This window comes from Ambystoma mexicanum, chromosome 11 (assembly GCF_040938575.1).
Source record: "Ambystoma mexicanum isolate Mex_15411 chromosome 11, UKY_AmexF1_1, whole genome shotgun sequence".
Taxonomy (NCBI): Eukaryota; Metazoa; Chordata; class Amphibia; order Caudata; family Ambystomatidae; genus Ambystoma; species Ambystoma mexicanum.
This window is the reverse complement of record NC_090934.1, coordinates 1,407,608,167-1,407,627,164: the sequence shown is the minus strand read 5'-3', so window position 1 is coordinate 1,407,627,164 and position 18,998 is coordinate 1,407,608,167. Positions and strand designations below refer to the sequence as shown.

Sequence of the window (18,998 nt, the reverse complement as noted above, 5' to 3'; positions counted from 1 at the left end):
CGAGCCTCTGGGCCCATCTTCTTTTGCACATTAGACTCAGTCTCCTGCCGATAATACATGCAGTCACTGAAAACATGACTTTTCCCTACCCTGGCTGGCAATTCTGCAAACACGTGCTACCTCCCTGCACCATACTACTTAACGCAGCTTCTGGCGGGTGGACTGGGAACCAAAAGAGGCCCTGGAAATAATGTTCAAAGTGTCCCCATATTACACATTTTCAGCAAGCCCAACCCTTTTCATATGAGAACATTTGAAATAAAACACAAAAGAGGCCCAGGGTGCCGAGGCCTACTGGGAAATCTCCAGAGTTTCCGATAGGCCAGTGCACCCCTGCCTGCGTAAAGTACACGCATCCCATGGCGATTGTTTTTTGATTGTGGGAAAAAAACAAATCACATTTTAAATAAAAACGGATCTGTACTGTTGGAAGATAGTTTGTCGTAACCGAATTTGCCGTTAGTGTTGGGCCAAATGAGTCCATTTATTGCGCCTCCTAGTGAGAGCAACGAGTATTGATTGAGTGAGCGTGTTTGGTGACCTCGAGGTAATTTAAGTATTTTATGGCCTTCAGATAAAAGATTAGTGACGACCGTTTGCTGCCAGCAGAGGGAGCCAAAGTGGCGTGTTTCCTCGTCTCCAGTTAAAGCGCCTGTCTTATGTAGACTTGTTCTCAAAGTGTCAATTCAGAGTTCCTTGCACAAAACCCACAAAGCTCTCAATTAGGTTAAGAAGGAAACCCTGCCGATGTATTTTAAAGTAAATCGTTTACCGTTTGTAGTCGCAACCCTTGCAGGCCGCTGTTCACCATCTACGGTTTATATGTTTGCTCCTATAGAGGTCTTGGAAGTCAAAACGCAACACTCCAAGAAATTCGTTTTTATCGTAATGGCACTGCAGAAGTATGAGAAAGCAAATACAAATGTGCTGTATAAGAGTATTTCTGTGAGTATTTCTTAGTGAACACGTGTCTGTCTCCCTGGTACTACGAGTGAAAGTGTCGCAACCCTGAATATTTTCCATTTGATGTTTTTAAAAGCGCTTAAGTGCTGGAGTGGGCAGAGCCTACAATGTTCCTTCTGGGAATTCAGGGCCAACATAGATGCCCTTTTCACTTAAGTTAAGGAAAGCACGCGGGCATATTGAGCCCTGGAGCCTGCGGGCATTTTTTCAGGTCCTGAAACACTACCAAACCTCCGTTTAGTGAAACATGTTTAATAAGAAGTTATTTTATTATCAAGCTATCCGCACATTGTTCATTTTGCCACCAGTGGTATATTTGAAGCCCAGGGCCATGTGGGTAAGCTTGATAGAGGGCCCTGTGTAGGCAGAGCTTAGAGTGTCGGGGATGGGGTTAATGGCTACCACAAGTGGGACATTAATGAACCTCTGAGAAGCTCCTGTTGTAAGTGGTCTGTTGGCCGAGCCTGGGAAAATAAGCTCTCAGTGGGGTGCCCTGTGCAGCTGTTATTTGAGTTGAGAAGGACAGGGGACCCCGTTGGCATTTGTCTCTTGGCCAAGTGTTCAGTCCGCCTGTTTACCAACCAACCGGTTATGCAATAGGACGAACAACGCAAAAGTGGTGTCTTGCATGAAAGACACCTGTTGACATGCGTGGCACGGAATGTCTAGTGCCCGTCTCCAGGTTCTAAACCAGGATTGGCGTGCTTTTCTGATCTGACCTGGTCACGCAGTCCTCTTGCCAGATGGCAGGTAGAGGAACCAGGGTGGCGGCCCAAGGGTGGTGATCGGTTGGCAGTGGTCCCCCGGAGTTGCCGATGTTTGACCATGATTGCCAGTGTTCAGCGATGGGTGTTTATGTTTGGCAGCGGCCTGCTGTGGTTGGTGACTGAGCTGACCACATGGACGCCATTACTGATAATGTAGTACCCATTTTACTATTTTAAGACGCAAGCTAGTGCAGTCGGGCAGCATCTAGGATCGAAATGGCAATCTTCACCTCTACACATCTATCGCATTTATTCTGGCTTTTACAAAAGTGAAAATGTGCCACAAATAGCCATAACGAGGGGCACTTTGGTGTGAGCAGGTTCCCTTTGTAGAAATGTGATACATTTGATAACATGTTGAGTGGGTTACATTTGTAAGCCCTTCATGGGAATTACATATCCCCTAATCGATTCTCCAGGAGCTCTGGGGGTGTTTATTGCCACGTGGTATATTTTAAAGTACCTTAGACTGGTACTATTGGTAAGATATGGTATTTTATTTATATCGCGCCTCTACACAAGTGTTTCAAGGCGCGACGGGGCGAGGGAGGGGAACAAGACAACGATCTTACTAGGCCCAGTAACATTGAGATCGCGCAAGTGCAGGGGAGAGGGAAGGGCTGGAAGAGCAAGGGCCAGACATAGGAGCAGACATTGAAAAAGAAAATGCAGGGCGTGCGGCCAGCAGGTGGCAGTGCAAGGGTTAAGTACATACAACAGGTGGTAGATAAGTGCCTATAAGAACTGCATGGGCTTTAAATTCCACTTCACAGAAATATTAGGATTGTTTAGAACCTTTCACAGCACATGTCTAATTTTAAAGCTTAGTGGAAGTAACATTGATTTTTATATTGTATATTCTGTAATTAAATATTAATTTAAATCCAAAGGGTATGGGGGTACTAACATGAGATTCCCAATTAAAATAAATAAAATCCAGAAACTGTTGCAGTGAACATTTTCATGAGGTTTGATGTTGTCTTAAATGTAGATCATGAAGTAATGTCATTTTATTTACCTATGCTTCATGGTGTTCTGCGCTCAATTATTCCTGTCAAGTGAATAGGGTTTCATCTTATTCATTGTTTAGTTTTTGGTGCTAGTGTTGTCCCAGGGGTTTCAAATATTTTCAAAGCTTTGCTACAGTGCTTGCCCCACTATTTGAGGTAAAAAATGGGTAACTGGGTTTTTACAGTGTAGACAAAAATGTATATTTTATTGCTGGATGCATATTTTACATAATTCTTTTGAGGCCAATAAAATCCAATTTTACAGATGTAGCCCTTTTTATGTCTTTGCATGCTTGGACTTGTATTCCTGAAGTTATAATGGAAAACCATAACTACACATACATAAAGACAAAGAATCAGATACGGACTTGATGGGCTCCAGTTCCCTCAAATGGGGTAAGATAACAGCTAGAATACATTTTTCAGTGAACCCAAAAAGACCAGCACTACCCAAAGTTAAATACCTCATGATGGTACAGAAGTGGAAGGCATATGTGTGACAGACAGATCTGTACATTGATTTTTAAAATCTCTATGCAGGACAACATGCAATTCCTAATAAAAGGGGTTTCCAGTTTGTTTCCGTTAAGCCTTCTTTTAAAATAAAGCCTGCATGGAACTATGCCTCTCATCACACAGATTATATTTTCATCATGGGCCTTATTATAAAAGTTTGATTTTTTTTTTTTAAGTGGCAGTCAAATAGATTCTGGAGCCTTTAAAACAGCTGGATAAGTGTCATTTAATGGGAATTAAGAATTCCAATCCACAGATAAAACAATATTCTTTAGTTTAACTGTACTATAACATTTTGCTGAAAACATTTTGTCATGGGAATAGAAGGGATTTTTGTTCCTTTGTCTGTTTTCCCCTCATAGAACTTGAATAGGCTAGTGTTTGATGGATGACCTTACAAATACACAGGACCATCTGATAAAGCATGACCTTTTCCCATTTCATTTTCAATGGCCTTCTCTGCATGACATTTAATGACAGTCCATTTCTTTGGCAGTTTGAGTGCATACAATCATTTCAAAATCAATGTGCCATGCTGTATCTTTGTCCCATGTGAAGTTAAAAATCCTCTCTCAGCCCATAAGCGTCCAAAGTTGTTAGCTACTCCAAATGCGTGTCAGCTGTCAGTGTAAATATTAACTACAAGACCGGCTCAACTCACAAGCTCGGTGAAGGGCAATCATTTCAGCTGCTTGTGTTAAATGCTGAGATATCCTACAAGCCTCAACAATAGTTTTCATTGTTGTAATAGCTTATGCTGCCGTGGTATTACCGTCTGGTAATTTAAAACCCGAACTGTCTACATACAGTGTACCATCAGGTTTATCAATTGGGGTATCTACCAAATCTACCTGTACCTACATTTCATTATCTGTTATTAATACACAATCATGCATCACTTTTGATTCATCCGATGGAAGGGGTAGAAAGGTGGTAGGATTTAAAATTTTACAACATTGTATGGTAATGTTTGGAGCCAATAACGTCAGCTCATATCTAGTTAACCTGGCATTTGTCAGGTGCGGTTTTAGTTTTGTTCAATAAAATATCAATTGCACGTGGCACAGACAATGTAACTTGGTGTCCCAATATTATGGCATCGTTTGCATCATGGAAATGGCTGCAGTCGCTACACCCCTTAAACAATTTGGAAGTGCCTTTGCCACTGGGTCTAATGTAGAAGAAAAATATGGACAGTCTGTTTTTACCCCCTTGCTGTTGAGTTAGTACATATAATGCACAGCCTTGTTCTTCATGCACGAAAAGCATAAATGGTTTAGTATAATCGGGATTGCTTAAAGCAGGTGAGTTACACAATGCAGGTTTTAGAACATCAAAACCCTCTTTCTGAGCAGAAGGCCATGGCAAGGGCATGGGAGAGCTACTCAGTTTTGGCTCTAAGAGTGTTTTTGCTAAAAGTGAAAAATTGGGAATCCATTGCTTACAAAATGAAATCATCCCTATAAACCCTCTGACATCGTTCTGTGTGATAGGGACAGGTATTTTCATTACAGCCTCTAAACGCTTAGGGTGTAATCTACGCTCTTCTTTTGACAATAAATGTCCTAAATAGTTGAGGTGGATTTTGCAGAACTGTCATTTTTTTGGGGACACTTTATGTCCCAGTGGAGCTAAAAATTGTAATAACCACACAGTGCATCCATGCATTGCTCTTGGGTGTCTGTAGCTATCAACGTATGGGAGCTGTATTGTATTTGCAGTCGGTGTAAACATGTCTAGCTGTGTTTTCAATGCTTGGCTGTAAATGCTTGGGTTTTCAGTCTAACCTTGGGAGCGTGGGTTGAGGGAGGCTACGGAAGGTGTAGCACCGCCCTTCTACATTGAAGGCAAATACATACTGTCTTCATGAATCGGCATACTAAAGAAAGCATTTCTAAGGTCCATAACAGTGAAATATTGGGCTGAAGGCGGCATCATGATGAACGGGGAAGTCAGGTCCGGCACCACCGGATACTGTGGTTCTACAATTGTATTTATTGCGCTGAGATCAATAATTAGTCTCCATTCACTGGAACATAAGACTTCCCATCAATTCATTTTAGTACAGAAAGAATTGGACTGTCGCAGGGACTCACCACAATTTCCTTTAGAATCCCTTTAACTAGAAAATCCTGAATTACGGGCTTAATTTCTTCTAACCCTTCCTTGGGTATTTTATACTGAGGAATTTGTAGTAATACTGCACCAGGCATAATCCTTATTTTCACTGGATCAACTACCATACATCCTACATCATTAGATCACAGGGTCAATTCCCTTAAATTCAAGTGGCAATTAGTAGTAACAACGAAGGACTCAGCATTAAATGTTAGGTAAACTCCATCAGGTGAACAATCTATGTTTGCATGCAAATGTTTCAGCAAATCCATTCCAGATAAATCTAAAGCACATTTATCAGTGACAACGAGCTGGGCAATACAAGATATAGGACATATACTAAACTGAATTTTGTTGCACATTAAGTTGGGGATATTAGTTGACACAAGGAGTGACGGTACCATCTTTTTCAGCATATATAAAAAATGGTATGGGTTAGTCAGATGAAATATAAACATTTATTTTTAACAACATAAAAAATAGGAAAACACAAATTATTTGATCATATATTAAAACAAAAAAACAATAACAAACGGAAAGTCCAATTGTTACTTCAATAGCTTTTTCTTATACTGCCCTGACCTACTGGTCTCAGGTATAAGCAATAAAGTGATGTTAGTAAACTGATGAGTGACTTCGTATAGTTCAAATTTATACAAAACAAGCCCTCATATAACAATAGTGTCGACAGTTCAATCTGTTTCTGGCCTTGATGTTGGAATGAACCATCTAGGGTTAATCAACTTTAGATGACAGTCCAAGGCCATCTTCAGGACACAAAACTCCCTTCACGGAAGAGGCGTAATTTGAGAAAATTCTTGTATTTTAAGATGCTGAGCACATATCTGTGCATGAGATGTTTAAAACATCTTATAGTCTAGTAGGCCGGGTGCACCCCATTAAACAGCACCATTCGCCTAATTTGCATAAAAGGTATTTTCCAATCGATTGCACTGTGGATTGGGGGGGCACCCAAAAAAATGCATTAGATGCAAAGTTTTTAGATGGAAAAAATTTGGAATGGCATTGATTTCTTTATTTTAATTTTTTTAACGCTCCACATGCCTGCAGGCCTCAGGGCGCACACAGAACAGAGACATTAGATGCAATGGCTCTAAGGTTACTTTTAATTCAGGTGTCGGTCCGAGGGGTAAGCCTTGGCTACACATACACCCTTAATTCTCATTATCTTCAGTCTCCCTCTTGCCAATCCTTTTTCATCTCTTTATGATCATATGTACATGCTTTACCTTTTTCTGATTGTGGCTTACGTTTTTTAATCTGTGGTTCTCTGATAAGATTTTTGTCTAGCATAATCTTCCCATTGTTTATATGCTTCCCATTGCAGGGCTCTAATGGCCTTGTCACCCTTTTCAGCTAATATTTCCCTTAAATATCCTATTTTTTCTAGGTCAAAAGACCCATGCACTGGCAATTGTAATTCATGTCTGTTGGCAGTGTATTTGTGCCATTTGAGCAAAAACAACACTACCCCAAGCCTTTCTTGATAATCGACTCCCATCCTGGCGGTCCTTCCAGGGGAGTAGACACATGTTTTTCTAATTAATTCAGAATGACTCTTACAACATTGCACGCCACAACATCCTTTAGTGCATGAATTTCCCATCACTATCTCTTGCGATCACAAGGTTTCATTGATAATGTCCCACTTAATGCACTGCGCCTTAGACTTCTAAGCGCTATAATTCAAACAAAATAGAGGATCTGATTAGTTTCAAAGTTGCAAGGCAATATTTTAACATACACATAAATACACTCGAGCAGGCTTCAGGTTCAGCCACGACCAGTATTTCATGGTGAGTGGAGAAGTGAAGTACCCGAATGGTTCATCATGTTGCTTTTTACACTGAGCCTGCATCAACATAGTTCATTTATTATTCATTTGCAAAAGATAATAACGCAGATATGTTTAAACTACAGGCACAACAATTCAACCAATCATTATCTAATCTCAACTGGGTTATTTGGCAGATGTTCTTGCTAGGTCAATAGTCTTTACTTTGCTTATGGCTCAATCGTATACTTTGTCCACCAGTTCACGGTCTGTGACTTATGTTTGAGGTCATTAAACATAATCCCGCCTGCCCTTCGTTCCAACAATGGTAATCCTATTTGAGCAAACTTTCAAAGATACCTTCTATACATCTGATAAGAATGAAAAGGCTGAACACTATGATGCACTGTGTAATTGACCTCTGCTTGGTGCGGTCAGCCTTTACATAGTATTTAACCAAGAGAATGAAACCATATTGAAACAAGCTTTCTTCTGTCATGGTCATGAAGTCAGGGGCACAGACATGCAGGGGTTGCATGCACAGGAGACCTGGGTGACACTGTCCTAGCGCCTTGGCTCATGAACAAAAGGAACCAAGAACATCTATTTAACACCAAAAGACCTTTATTATGGACATAGCACTTCAGATGCATTAACCTAGAACATTTAATCAATTAAGCAGGATGCATTAACCTTGAACATTCCATCCATTAAGCAGCCCCAAGTGTATTCTTGGGTGTGGCTGCTGATGGATTGCCTTTGCACGTGCTCACTCTCTAGGAGTGGCATGGTGTGGCTCGTAAACTGGCCCTAGTGGGCGTGCCCACGATCTCAGCTATATAAGCTGCCCCGATCCTCAAGACAGACGCTTCGCGTTATTCTGCACTTGCAAGCAGCGTAACGCTCACCGTCGCCTGAGACTTTGAAGATCCTGCTTCCTGGACACCTGCTTCCTGCCAGCATACTTAACAACTGGGGGAAGCTGTTCTTACCTGTACATCTCTTCGGCGAACCAAGTATTCATCTTTACACTTTCTGGAACGCCAAAATATTCATCCTGGCACCGCAGCACAACACGCTCCATTGTCGACAGCAGCACCTGCAAGGAAAAACATAAGACAAGGTTAGACATCGGAAAAACACTCAGTTTAAGGTTGCGCTTCGCGCTTTCCCTTAAACCATCACTTACCTGCTGTCGAGCATTGCGGTTGCTCCAACTTCCATCTGGCCTTGTCTCGCGTCTCACAGCTGCATTGAGGCTGCATTTCCATCTAAGGGAAGAAAACAGAAGAGCGACATTATTGCGGGCATAAATAGGAGCAACAAATACAGACATTAAAGAGAACGAACAGCATCACAAGAGCTCAAGAAAGACTTACCAATCATAAGGAGAAGCATAGTCGCAGCTGGACTGGACTAATCCTTATCAGGGATCAGTGAAGGAACTAGATCCCATTCGACGCGCCGATGCCAGAAGTATCAGGACAGAGAGGTTATCTTCCATAATGCACAGGAGCAGTATCACCAGGTACCACCGCTCACAGCTTTTCTACTGGGGGAAGGCCTGAAGGGGGTGATTCAACTTCAGGGACAGCTGCAAGCGTGCCCTAACACCTCCGCAGAGACCAGGTGAGCGTAACATCTTCCTCCACTAAATGGGAGGAGCTGCCTTTAATCTTATTTAACCTAAGTTTATCAGCGAAGGCCAAGAGACTAAAACATACATTCTGCACAGACCCAGTATTTTCTTGTAATACGTTCTTGCAATGACTAAAGAAAAAGGCCACAAATATATTTATATTTTGAGTCGTTGGCTGAAATTGATAAATGCAACCCTTTCTGAACATCGCAAGAAAAACAGGGTTTTTCTAGCAAAAATGTATTGGTTTAGGGCAAAACAAATGCACATATTATATTCTAACACACCCATAATCAATGCAAACTATACGCTCCTATCATGATTTGTCCATCCCATGGTTTTAACCACAGATCAGGTAGTGATACGTTGGCGCGTGCCCAATTGAGCTTCAGGTGCGTGCCTGTGTCACTAGTAGGGGTATAGACAATTTTATTGATTGGCTTGGTTCCAACAGAACTGTTGTCTCGTTCATGCCTGCTGGAGTCCGCTCTCTGAGAGCACTCATCCTAATGATAACCTTATGTCTGTGCTAAATTGAGGTAGTAATGCTAGTGCAAGGCGCTAGGTTTCAAGCTGCTTTTTTGGGGGGGTTCAATTTTTTGTAGTACTGTTGGTGCATTGCATCATGCTTATAGTTAACCTGGTTGCAATTGATGTCTCAGAAGTTGAGGGTTTGAAGGCGCTGCTGGAATATCACAGTTTTTTTATTTCATTTGTGGCATTGCGGTGGGTGCACAGGATCATAGAACATTTTGTCATCAGATATCATGGGGTTTGCTGTTCCTCGATAGTAGTAATGGTGTTAGTACTTTATTTTTGTTCATAGCTTTCAGTATTATAGATATGAAAATGTTTACATTAAGTTGCATGCATTCATTAATAAAGTGTAACAATTGCTGTTTTTATTCATTTTCCAGGTACCTTCATTCAAATAATATAGTTTATGTGCCTGAAGGTAAGCCGTGTGTTTTTGTATCATTACAATGGACTGTTTTTTGTAACATAATTTTAAAATCTCTTAAATGTGCTAGCTTTTTGTATGGCGATTGTGCCTTGTGACTATGATTTACGAAACACTTTGGTTTGATATGTAAATCCAGTCTTTTGTTGCAGGCCTATAAGCTAGCTCAGCGGGTTCACCGCTTGCTGCTGTTAATCTGTGCATGATCTAAAGGTTGCAGGTTCGAATGCCGGCAAGGCATGAACAGCCTTTCATCCTTCAGAAAAGATAAATGTGTAACAACCTCGGTTGGTTGATAATCGTATGTAAAATGTTCTTTGTACAGCACTTTGGCTAAGTCGCTATATATATAATAAATCATTATCATTTGGTTAGCTTTTGTTTGTATTTAAGGTCAGCGATGTGGTACAGCTTTCAAAGCTACTTTTGTTTATTTTAGGTCAGCTACTTATCTCTATTAATCCCAGTTAGACCATCTTCTGCAACTGGGTTTTTATTTCCCAGTAAACTAGATGCCCTCGTCCTGTCTGGGGAAAGAGAACCTACCACATTTCTGCTTCTTGAATCTGCCAAGGGCCAGGTTCATGGAGCATACTTGTGTTCAGGCATGTGCCATTGTCCTAGAAACCGAGGGATTCTAAGGAGGTGTTTCCGCTGCCCACAGTTATCCAGGCAGTAGTAACTGGATGCTGAGTAACTGGAGTGGCAAATTAGATAATTGAACTTGTGTTGAAGGCTGTCTAGGGAACTTGAGGACTTTAGGGGCGGCCTGTTGTTTTCATGAACCAGTGGTAGGGAGACGAGGCATTTTAGAGAAGGTGAGTCAGTGCGAGAGGGAGATCGGGGAATGGGGTGATGTCCCTGCCTGCTGGGGGCTCGCCTTTTAATCTCCTGTCTTTGTACTCTGTCAATTTCCACTGCTGGAGACCTACTCTGGCCATTTCGCCAGTTCCTCAACTGTGTTGGACCTTATTGTGATTTCCACATTGAAATGGATATTAGGAAACCTCTTTGTTGTGACTGGCCATACGGTCTTTGAGACTCAAATAGGTGCTTCTGAAAATTATGTTGGACCTCTCCCTAAAGTTTCATAGCTGTCCCGGGCAGACCAGCTTGGAGGTGTGTTCGATAGTATGTTCCCGTTTGGTAATGTAGCTCTGCTACGGTCATTTCTTTTCACAACAATAGTTAATGGATAACTCCTGCTCCTACCTCCTACTCCCTCACATCCCTCCTCTCTGTCCGGAGTATCCCCCCTTTCTGATTCTGTATTCTTAATTGAGTTATAGAGTAACTTTGTGGCAAAGGATCCCTGTAGGTGGGAAGCTAGACTGATGGGACATCAATCCTCACTGTAGGTGGGAAGCTTGACCAGTAGGACATCAATCCTCACTGTAGGTGGGAAGCTAGACTGATAGGACATTGATCCTCAGTATTTGGCGACGGTAGATTAACTAGTGTTAAATCCATCAGATCTATCCTATGCAGTAGTGGTGGCCATCGGTGTGATGTGAACACTTAATATTGACTCTATGCTTTCTTAATAGAACGTTGACAGTTTAGATTTCTGTCCCTGATCTTTACTTTTTTTTTAAACAACCCTAAAATGTGTGTTTAATCTTGCAGCACACCTAATGCTACTTTCTGTAATTGTGCTTGCTTATTTTAAGACTTCTACTCTGTATTGGTGCGGTTGTTTTAATCTGTAGGGCTGAGGTGCTAAATGCCATGAGCAAGAGCGCCAAGAAGCTTAAGTTAATTGCTTTCTTCAGTGAAAAATATCTGTCAAAAAACGTTAGGTGCAATTCTTGATTTGTGAGCTGATTGTCACGTGGATAAGGTGGCAATTAGTGTGTAGGTTCCACACAAATGCAGACTTAAAATAAATATATTATTTTGTTAATAGGAGAAAGGAAAAAAAATAGATGATAAATGTATAGTCGATATCTTAGTAACCGATTAAGCCTCACACCCACTTTATCTGAATGACTATAACACTAACTAGACAAACTAATGCCCTGGCCTCCTCTTCCGCCTATACCTGTAAGCTTATCACAGCCTGCTGCCCATACCTATCTGCAGTGAGTTGCATTACAATAACTAGAGCTTTTGTAATGCACTATACCTGGGCACTTCTCAACAAAACCTCAATAAAATGCAAGTTCGGCAAAATAACGCCATCGAGCAGCCCTAAACATCCTTAGGAATCTTCACATCTCGGAAAACTAGACACTCACTAAAATGGCTCAACATTAATCAAAGAATAACCTACAAAACACTGTCCCTCACTCACAAGTGCCTTTCCAACCAAGCCCCACCTACTTTTCTGATACATTTTCCCGCCACACATCTACACGCCCTATAAGATCAGCCTTGAGGCATTACGTCAAGTTTCTTCGCTTCAGGCAACAACAAGCAGGTGGGACTAGCTTCCCTGTCCTTGCTTCCAAAATCTGGAACGCCCTGCCCTCCCTTTGTCCTTAAGAGATGAACCATACTACCACCTATTCCGAAAAAAGACTAAAGCATGGCTCCACAAGCAAGAATCTAGACCCACCGTCTAACCCTGTACTGATAATCACTTCCCCTATATTTGCCACACTTGTTGTATATCTTATGCATAGATTGCTAATCCTGCACTACAGGTTGGACTTGTTATGTTTATCCGGAAATCTTGTAAATTCTGCTTTATTGCTGTATATCTGTAAATCTTGTAATAATGTGGTTCTACTTTGGTTTCATCTTCTATAAACTGTTTGTATTTGCGTAACATGTACGATTAGCGCCCAGTTGCCTAAGGGCTTGGAGCGCTCTATGAATAAACTAAACTAAAACTGTTGCACAGTATTATTACACTCTTAAGTCCCTGCCAACTCCAACGCATTGAGTCCCTACCCAACCCTCCCCAGTCTCCACTTGAACGCCTGTGTAAAACAAACTGACTAAAGCAGATGTCCCCATCAACATATTTTGTTGCACTTAAGTCTTGAAAGTACATGTACAAAACTAGTCAAGCGCTACTTTGTATTGTGATACATTCAAGCTTCTGTTGTAAATGGAGAAAACAAAGCTACAATTATTCTCTTTTCTAATTAACTGTAAGGCTTTTATTCAATGTAAATGTGAAGAGAAAACCTATCTTTCCCATAATCTGTGAGGGGCTTCCCTGCCTCAGCTAAAACGCTAGTGGGTTTGTTAGAATCTCTTTGTAGCTTAGAGCCCACCGTCCTGTGTCAAAATCTCCCTATATCAGTCTTTACACATATAACTAAACTCAAAGGTTGCACCAATGTTGTTGGTCCAGAAGAATGATTCCCTTCTCCTGTACTGGGAGTCACCGTTCTGGTTTCGAGCTCCTCGCCAGGGGGAATGACGCCCTTCTCCTGGATCACTGGTTTGATCCTCTTTGCGAGAACTCAACTACCAGAAGATTGACTCCCTTGTCCCGGCCTTTCTTGGTTTTATTTCACAGTTCGCAAAACCAGGGGGAATGTCTCCTTTTTCCTGGACTTTTTCAGGTGAATTTCACAGTTCACAACACCAGGGGGATTGACTCCTTTCCCCGGGCCTCTTGAGTATTTGCTGTCACAGTTCAACTCTCTACTGGTTGTTCTGTCAGGTACTGCCCAGAGGAAGATGACTTATACTGATCTTCTCTTGTGGGTCCCAGACCCGTAACTTTCTACCACTTAGATTTGGCAGATGTGGGCTGCGTTCTTGCCAGGTACTGCCACAAAGAAGATGACTTGCATAAGTTTTTGTTTTTGGGTCCTCGCCCCTTCCTTATTGGTGATTGGCTTTACTTGACCCCCAGCACGAGGGAGACTCCCTCCGACTCTTCTGGGTGTGTGTGCCCCTTCTATGTGGTCAGTGGTCCCACTGGGGCGAGGGATTTTATCCCTTAGGCTACACTTGGCTCTCCACACCGCCCTGCCAAGTCACTCGCCTTTCCCGTTACCTGTTATCCAAACGGGACACGTCACTGGCTCTTGCAGGGTTTGTGGTTCTTCTCGCCAGCCTCTCCGGTCCTCTTCTATTCCGACCGGCTTTCTCTAGCGGCTCCTTGAGCCCTGCTGATTCCGCGGCAGCAACGTTTTGCCCTCTGGTTTCCTTCTCGGGAACAGCACTTGTTTGGACCTGATGGCCCTCTTTATAACAAGTGTGGGTCTGCCACTCCTTTGGCAATCCTGGTAGGAGTCGGCCTGATAGGGGTTGTCTGTGCTTTCCCCACCCATAGGCTTCTCTTTCTCTAACCCCACTCTGGGGTTTCCTGGTGCTCTCCCGGCCCTGGGGTCACTCTTTCTCTCACCGCAGTATGGGGTTCTGCTTTTTCTCTTTTGTGTCTCCACCCCATACCTGCGTCTCTTGAGCAGGGCTCCTTTGGAAACTTCCTCTAGGGTCCACCAGGTACTGCAAAGCCTACCGGGTCTCCTTTATCGCTCACTTCTTGTGGGTGTGAGGCTATGGCTCCTCCTGGCCTCGGTGCCCTGATGCTCCTCTTCCTCTGTGCCCTGGACCCAGACTCTTCCGGGGTTTTGTCTGGTGGGTCCGCTGCACTCCCGCAGCCCGGGCCGAGACGCTGTCTCTGGCGTTCTCCTTCGACCAGCTACTCCTTCTCGGAGTCTCCTAGTTCAATCAAACTCTGGGGGCTTCTCCGAGCCTGTCTTCTGATAGGTTCCTGCTCTAACATGCTCCCAGGCGGCTGATATTTGGCCTCTCAACTGTTTTCGAAGAGGAATGGGGAGGTTTGATGGCAAATGCCGAATCGGCCATTAGAAAATGGGTTCTAGGGTTATCATATGTATGAACTCCCACATATCCCATAAAAGTGTTAGTGTCTAGATGTTTCAAGTCCCCAAAGGGGGGGGGGTCACTCAAGAGGGGTCCTGCCTACCCTGTTCTCTAGGGGTATTAAGCGTAGCAGGCTCACCTCTCTTTTCAATGATTTTTTTCAATGGATTGTTTTTGGTAAATAAATCCATTGAAATAACTTGGTAAAACGACATAGAACCATTTGGACAAACAGGAATTCGCTCCGCTGAATACACGTGTTTTCTCTGCGCTTGATGCCTGATTGAACTCCAAATCGTTGAATACATCATGAAGCTAATTGAAGATAGGAACGGGAAACTCCCAAAACTGGCAAACCCCTCTTCAATGAGTGCTCTAAATGCAAAACGAAAATATAGTTTTTCTCCGGACTCTCCTGTACCGTGTATTTACTGTCTGCATCTAGAGTAGTGCAACATATGTCAGACGTTTTCCTACCAGATTGACGGGAGAAAGAGAGACTGCTAATCCTCTCAAGCAGGGGCATTATTTCCTCTGGCGATTAATCCACTCATGGCTAATATCCTGGCTGTGTCAAGTGGGAATGGGAGCCCCTCGCAGTAATGTTTCGGAGGCCTACCATGCAGAAACCCAGAGCCAGTTTTACTCCAGAGGTGGGCAGTGCCATTTGAGATGGACCAAACCGTGTTTTCCCCTACCCGTCAATTGCAGGTCTGTTTCTAAGCAGTACCAAATTCTATCACCACATGCCTCACTAGGGATTTTCTTTCTTTTCTAGACCCGGTAGCAAGCAAGAGAAATCAGAAAACAAACAGCCCATCAGCGCTCCATGCAATCGCACAGCAATGCCAGGCCTCCCAAGTGGCAGCAGGAGAGCGAGGAAGTAGAGAGTGCCACAGAGCCCACACGGCCGCAGAGCATGGTGTGTCACAGGTCTCCAAAAATGATATGGACTGCAGCCTCCATGCAACGGCACCACTAGACCACCAGAAACAATACTCAAGCATTCAAACGTAGAGAGGAACCTTGCATACCTTGGGGCAAGGCTTCCAAAAGCCTTCTGTCATGAACTGGGACATTGAGAACCGAGCAGTCATTACCAAAATGTGGCAGACATGTGCGTACAAAAGGAATGGGGCTTAGACCTCTATTTAATATTGCTACCATTTCTAGCACCCCGCTAGGCCAGATTGGACGGGGCAAGTGATCCATTCGTTGGAAGGGGTGGAGGAAGTATAAGGAGGACAACAGGGAGTTCTGAGTTCTTTAGGTGAGGTCAGAGGACGTGGAGGACTAAGAGACCAGTGAGTGGAAGGACAGTGGAGAGGAATTTGGAGGTGTTTTTAGAGCATGTGGGACATTGGTTGAGTGCTACTGCGTTGACTATTTGCGAAAGAGTGGCAAGCGTGCTTAGGAGAAGGAGTGCATTTTGAGTGTGAGTAGGGTGTTTGAGTAGAAGGTGGAGCTGTAGTGTGACGACAGGAGCAGTAGTGTGGAGTGGGGAGCAGTAAAATAAGAGGGTCTAGGCAAGGCTTAGCAGGAGTAAGGGGCACCGGAGGGACGGAGAAGGAAGACCTTAGGACTAGAGAAGATAGGTGACGTGATGGGAAGCAGGTCAAGTTGGGTAGTGTCGAAGGCACAATCCCATACCATGTAAAACACTAAACAATGGATAGAGTAGGGACAATTTAGGAAGTCCTTGAAGGGGTTCACATAGAGAAGACACAGAGGCCTTTAGGTCCCCAATTCCGGTGTAATAAGACCTTCAATATAGGGGCTTATTAAGCAATATCTCGTGACCTGTGACAGGGAGGCAGTGCTTTTTGAGAGGAGAGGAGAGGAGAGGAGGGGAGAGGGTGATGGCAAAGGACCCTTGTAAATCTTAATAAAAATCATTGAACCGTCTCAGAGCGCTTGAACATATCTTGAACCATCTATGATGCTGTCGAGGGGAAAGGGGCATTTGTCATCCAGACGTGCAGAAGCCTGGTCTCCATAGGAAAAAGTTAGAAGCGACTTACCGAGTCTGTGCATTAGAATGTTGAGGATTATGGAAAGAAAGTTACTTAATAATGAAGGCAGCAGGTGCTGGGCTTGAATGACCAGATACATCTGGATAAAACCTCCTTTTTCAGACTCCGGTTCCTTCACTTCATTTCTCTGTACATTGACAAACCGTATTTCCCAAAGTTTTTTGGCTCCCTTCTCAACTTCAGGATTGGTTACTGTAACTCTCCATACTTCGGTATTCCGAACTATCAATTGGGACGTACACAAAAAATTTAAAAAGCTGCAATTTGCTTGTTGTTTCAACTTCCTCAAGCAGCATCTATCAACCCTTTTTGTCATTCCTTGCCCTGGTTGTCAGTCAAATGGATGACTACCTACTATTCCACAAAGCATTGAAAAAAGGACTCTCTTGCAGAGAGAAAATGCACGGTTTGTAATTGACCAGTCATATAAAGCACTTTGATACAGTTCAGTCTGCACTTGATAAATACAAATTTAAATTCAGAAGAAAGTCTATATTCGCTCGACTCCTGAAGACTTGGACGAAGGTGTAAACCCGCACGAGAGTCAGGTGGAGAGATCCAACCTCTACAAACTGTTTGCGAACTTCCACGGCACTGCCCATAAATTCTGCCTCGACATACGATTGTTCTGAAGAGCATCCAGAGGACTCCGACAAGGTAAATGTGACCCTTTCTATTGCCAAGACGCGCATTACTCGGAGGAAGAGATTGGCACCTACCTGGTATGGTTATTTAAGTAATGCAGGTGATCTCCCACTTTTGGTGGTCACCCTGCACATGGCTCTGTAAGAAAAAGGTGGGGTGATCATTAGTGGGAGAAGCATGTGCGAAACCTGTGTTTGTGATGGGTGTGGGTTGGAAGTACCCTGTTCTTTGTGTTGGCCTACTTTATATGGTTCAGGCAGAGACTTGGCTGTATGTTATGCATAGGGGAGAGCCCAAGATCTGATATACTACAGTGCTTTGGGTCAGGTTAGCTGCTGATATGAGGAGCTCTTGGCAATGGCTGATTAGTGTTGATGTGCTGACAGCTAGCCTGAGGCGGCTCTCTGTGGGGGGATTTGCATATGTAGTGTAAGGTGGTGGAAGACCTTAGGAGGGAGGTGGTTATTTGGGTGCTGAGGGGCGTAGGCATCACAAGGCAAAAATGTTTGCAACCCAATCACTGCCCTCTTGCAGACAGGTTCCATTTCACTAGCTCATGTTGCCTCCGTCAGTCGTCTGCCTGAAACAGATACATTGCATCCCGTGTACAACCAAACAAGGATCTGTGAATTGGCAGATTGGGGGCGGGGAGGACGAAGGGCGGGCGCCTGTCTGGAAGCTCCACTCATTCCAATAAGCGTATCAATGTGATCACTGTGCTGCCTGTAATGTGGACTATGAAAATGTCGACTTCCATTACGGCACGGCTCAGTGATCGCATAGATCACTTGATCCACGCATCCCCCTACTCCCCACCCCAACGCACTTACTCCCCTCTATCCATGCGGTGTCAGTTCTTACCCACTTACGTGGGTCGGAGCTGGTGCTGCAGGGTCCTTTTCCCCTTAAACTTTCAGTCTCCTGCTCTCATCTAATGGAAGCGCACCCCCTCCACAACCCCTGACCCCCATTACCCTGAACAAGGAGAGCGGGGAACACTCACACTCTCGCAGCCCCAGCTCCCCTTAGTCTGTGTAATGGGGTGGGGGGGTCAGGATTTTTGTACTGCGCAATGGCGCAGTATTGGTAATAGCACCATAATCGTGGTGACATTTTGGTACGATACCCAATATGCTACATGCTGAGGTTTGGGTGGCAAGAACCTCTGGTGGTTCAGGGATAGGTCTGGATTTGTGGATCGTAAGTGCCCATTTTATCTTTCTCAGAATGTTGGTTCACAGGCTGAGTGACACCTCAAACCTTAATTTAACATGCTCAGGTGCTGGGTTCAGATGCCTTCTGCGATATTTGCCTGTTCGTGCCAGCTCTAGGTGTTTTTCAGACGTTCATCAGGTCGTTAGGATAGGGCAAGTATCCATACTTGTTTCTCCCAGGAGTGTACCCTGCTGTCTCGTACAAGCCTTAAACTCCACTCAAAATGTACTCAGCCATAGGGTAAAATAGAATTCCAGAACTACTCTCACCGGCCACAACACAGGTGTTGAGACGGCTTTAGAACTTCACGGCAACATTGCTTGGGGTACTTCGCGATGAAATGAGGAGCGTCATAGGTACAACCTGGAGCATGGATTTCTGAGTGTCCTAGATTGCTGGGTGCACCATTCCAAGTAGTGGAGTTGTAAAGAGGGCAAGTTACTTACGAAACAAAAGGACAAATATGAGGCTAACAACAAGTACGTTGCTCTGGGGACTGCAACATTATGCCGTTGAGGGCATCTGCGACCTCCCTGTTATCCCTC

The 18,998-nt window shown here is 43.7% G+C and overlaps 1 protein-coding gene across 1 annotated transcript in view; it reads left to right on the top strand.

Moving 5' to 3' along the window:
• LRRC28 (leucine rich repeat containing 28) overlaps positions 1-18,998 on the top strand; it is a 379,410-nt gene that overhangs the window by 109,419 nt on the left and 250,993 nt on the right. Inside the window, exon 4 of the mRNA XM_069625051.1 lies at positions 9,726-9,763. Coding sequence (XP_069481152.1) covers positions 9,726-9,763 — 38 coding nt within the window. The remainder of the gene's footprint in view (positions 1-9,725; positions 9,764-18,998) is intronic.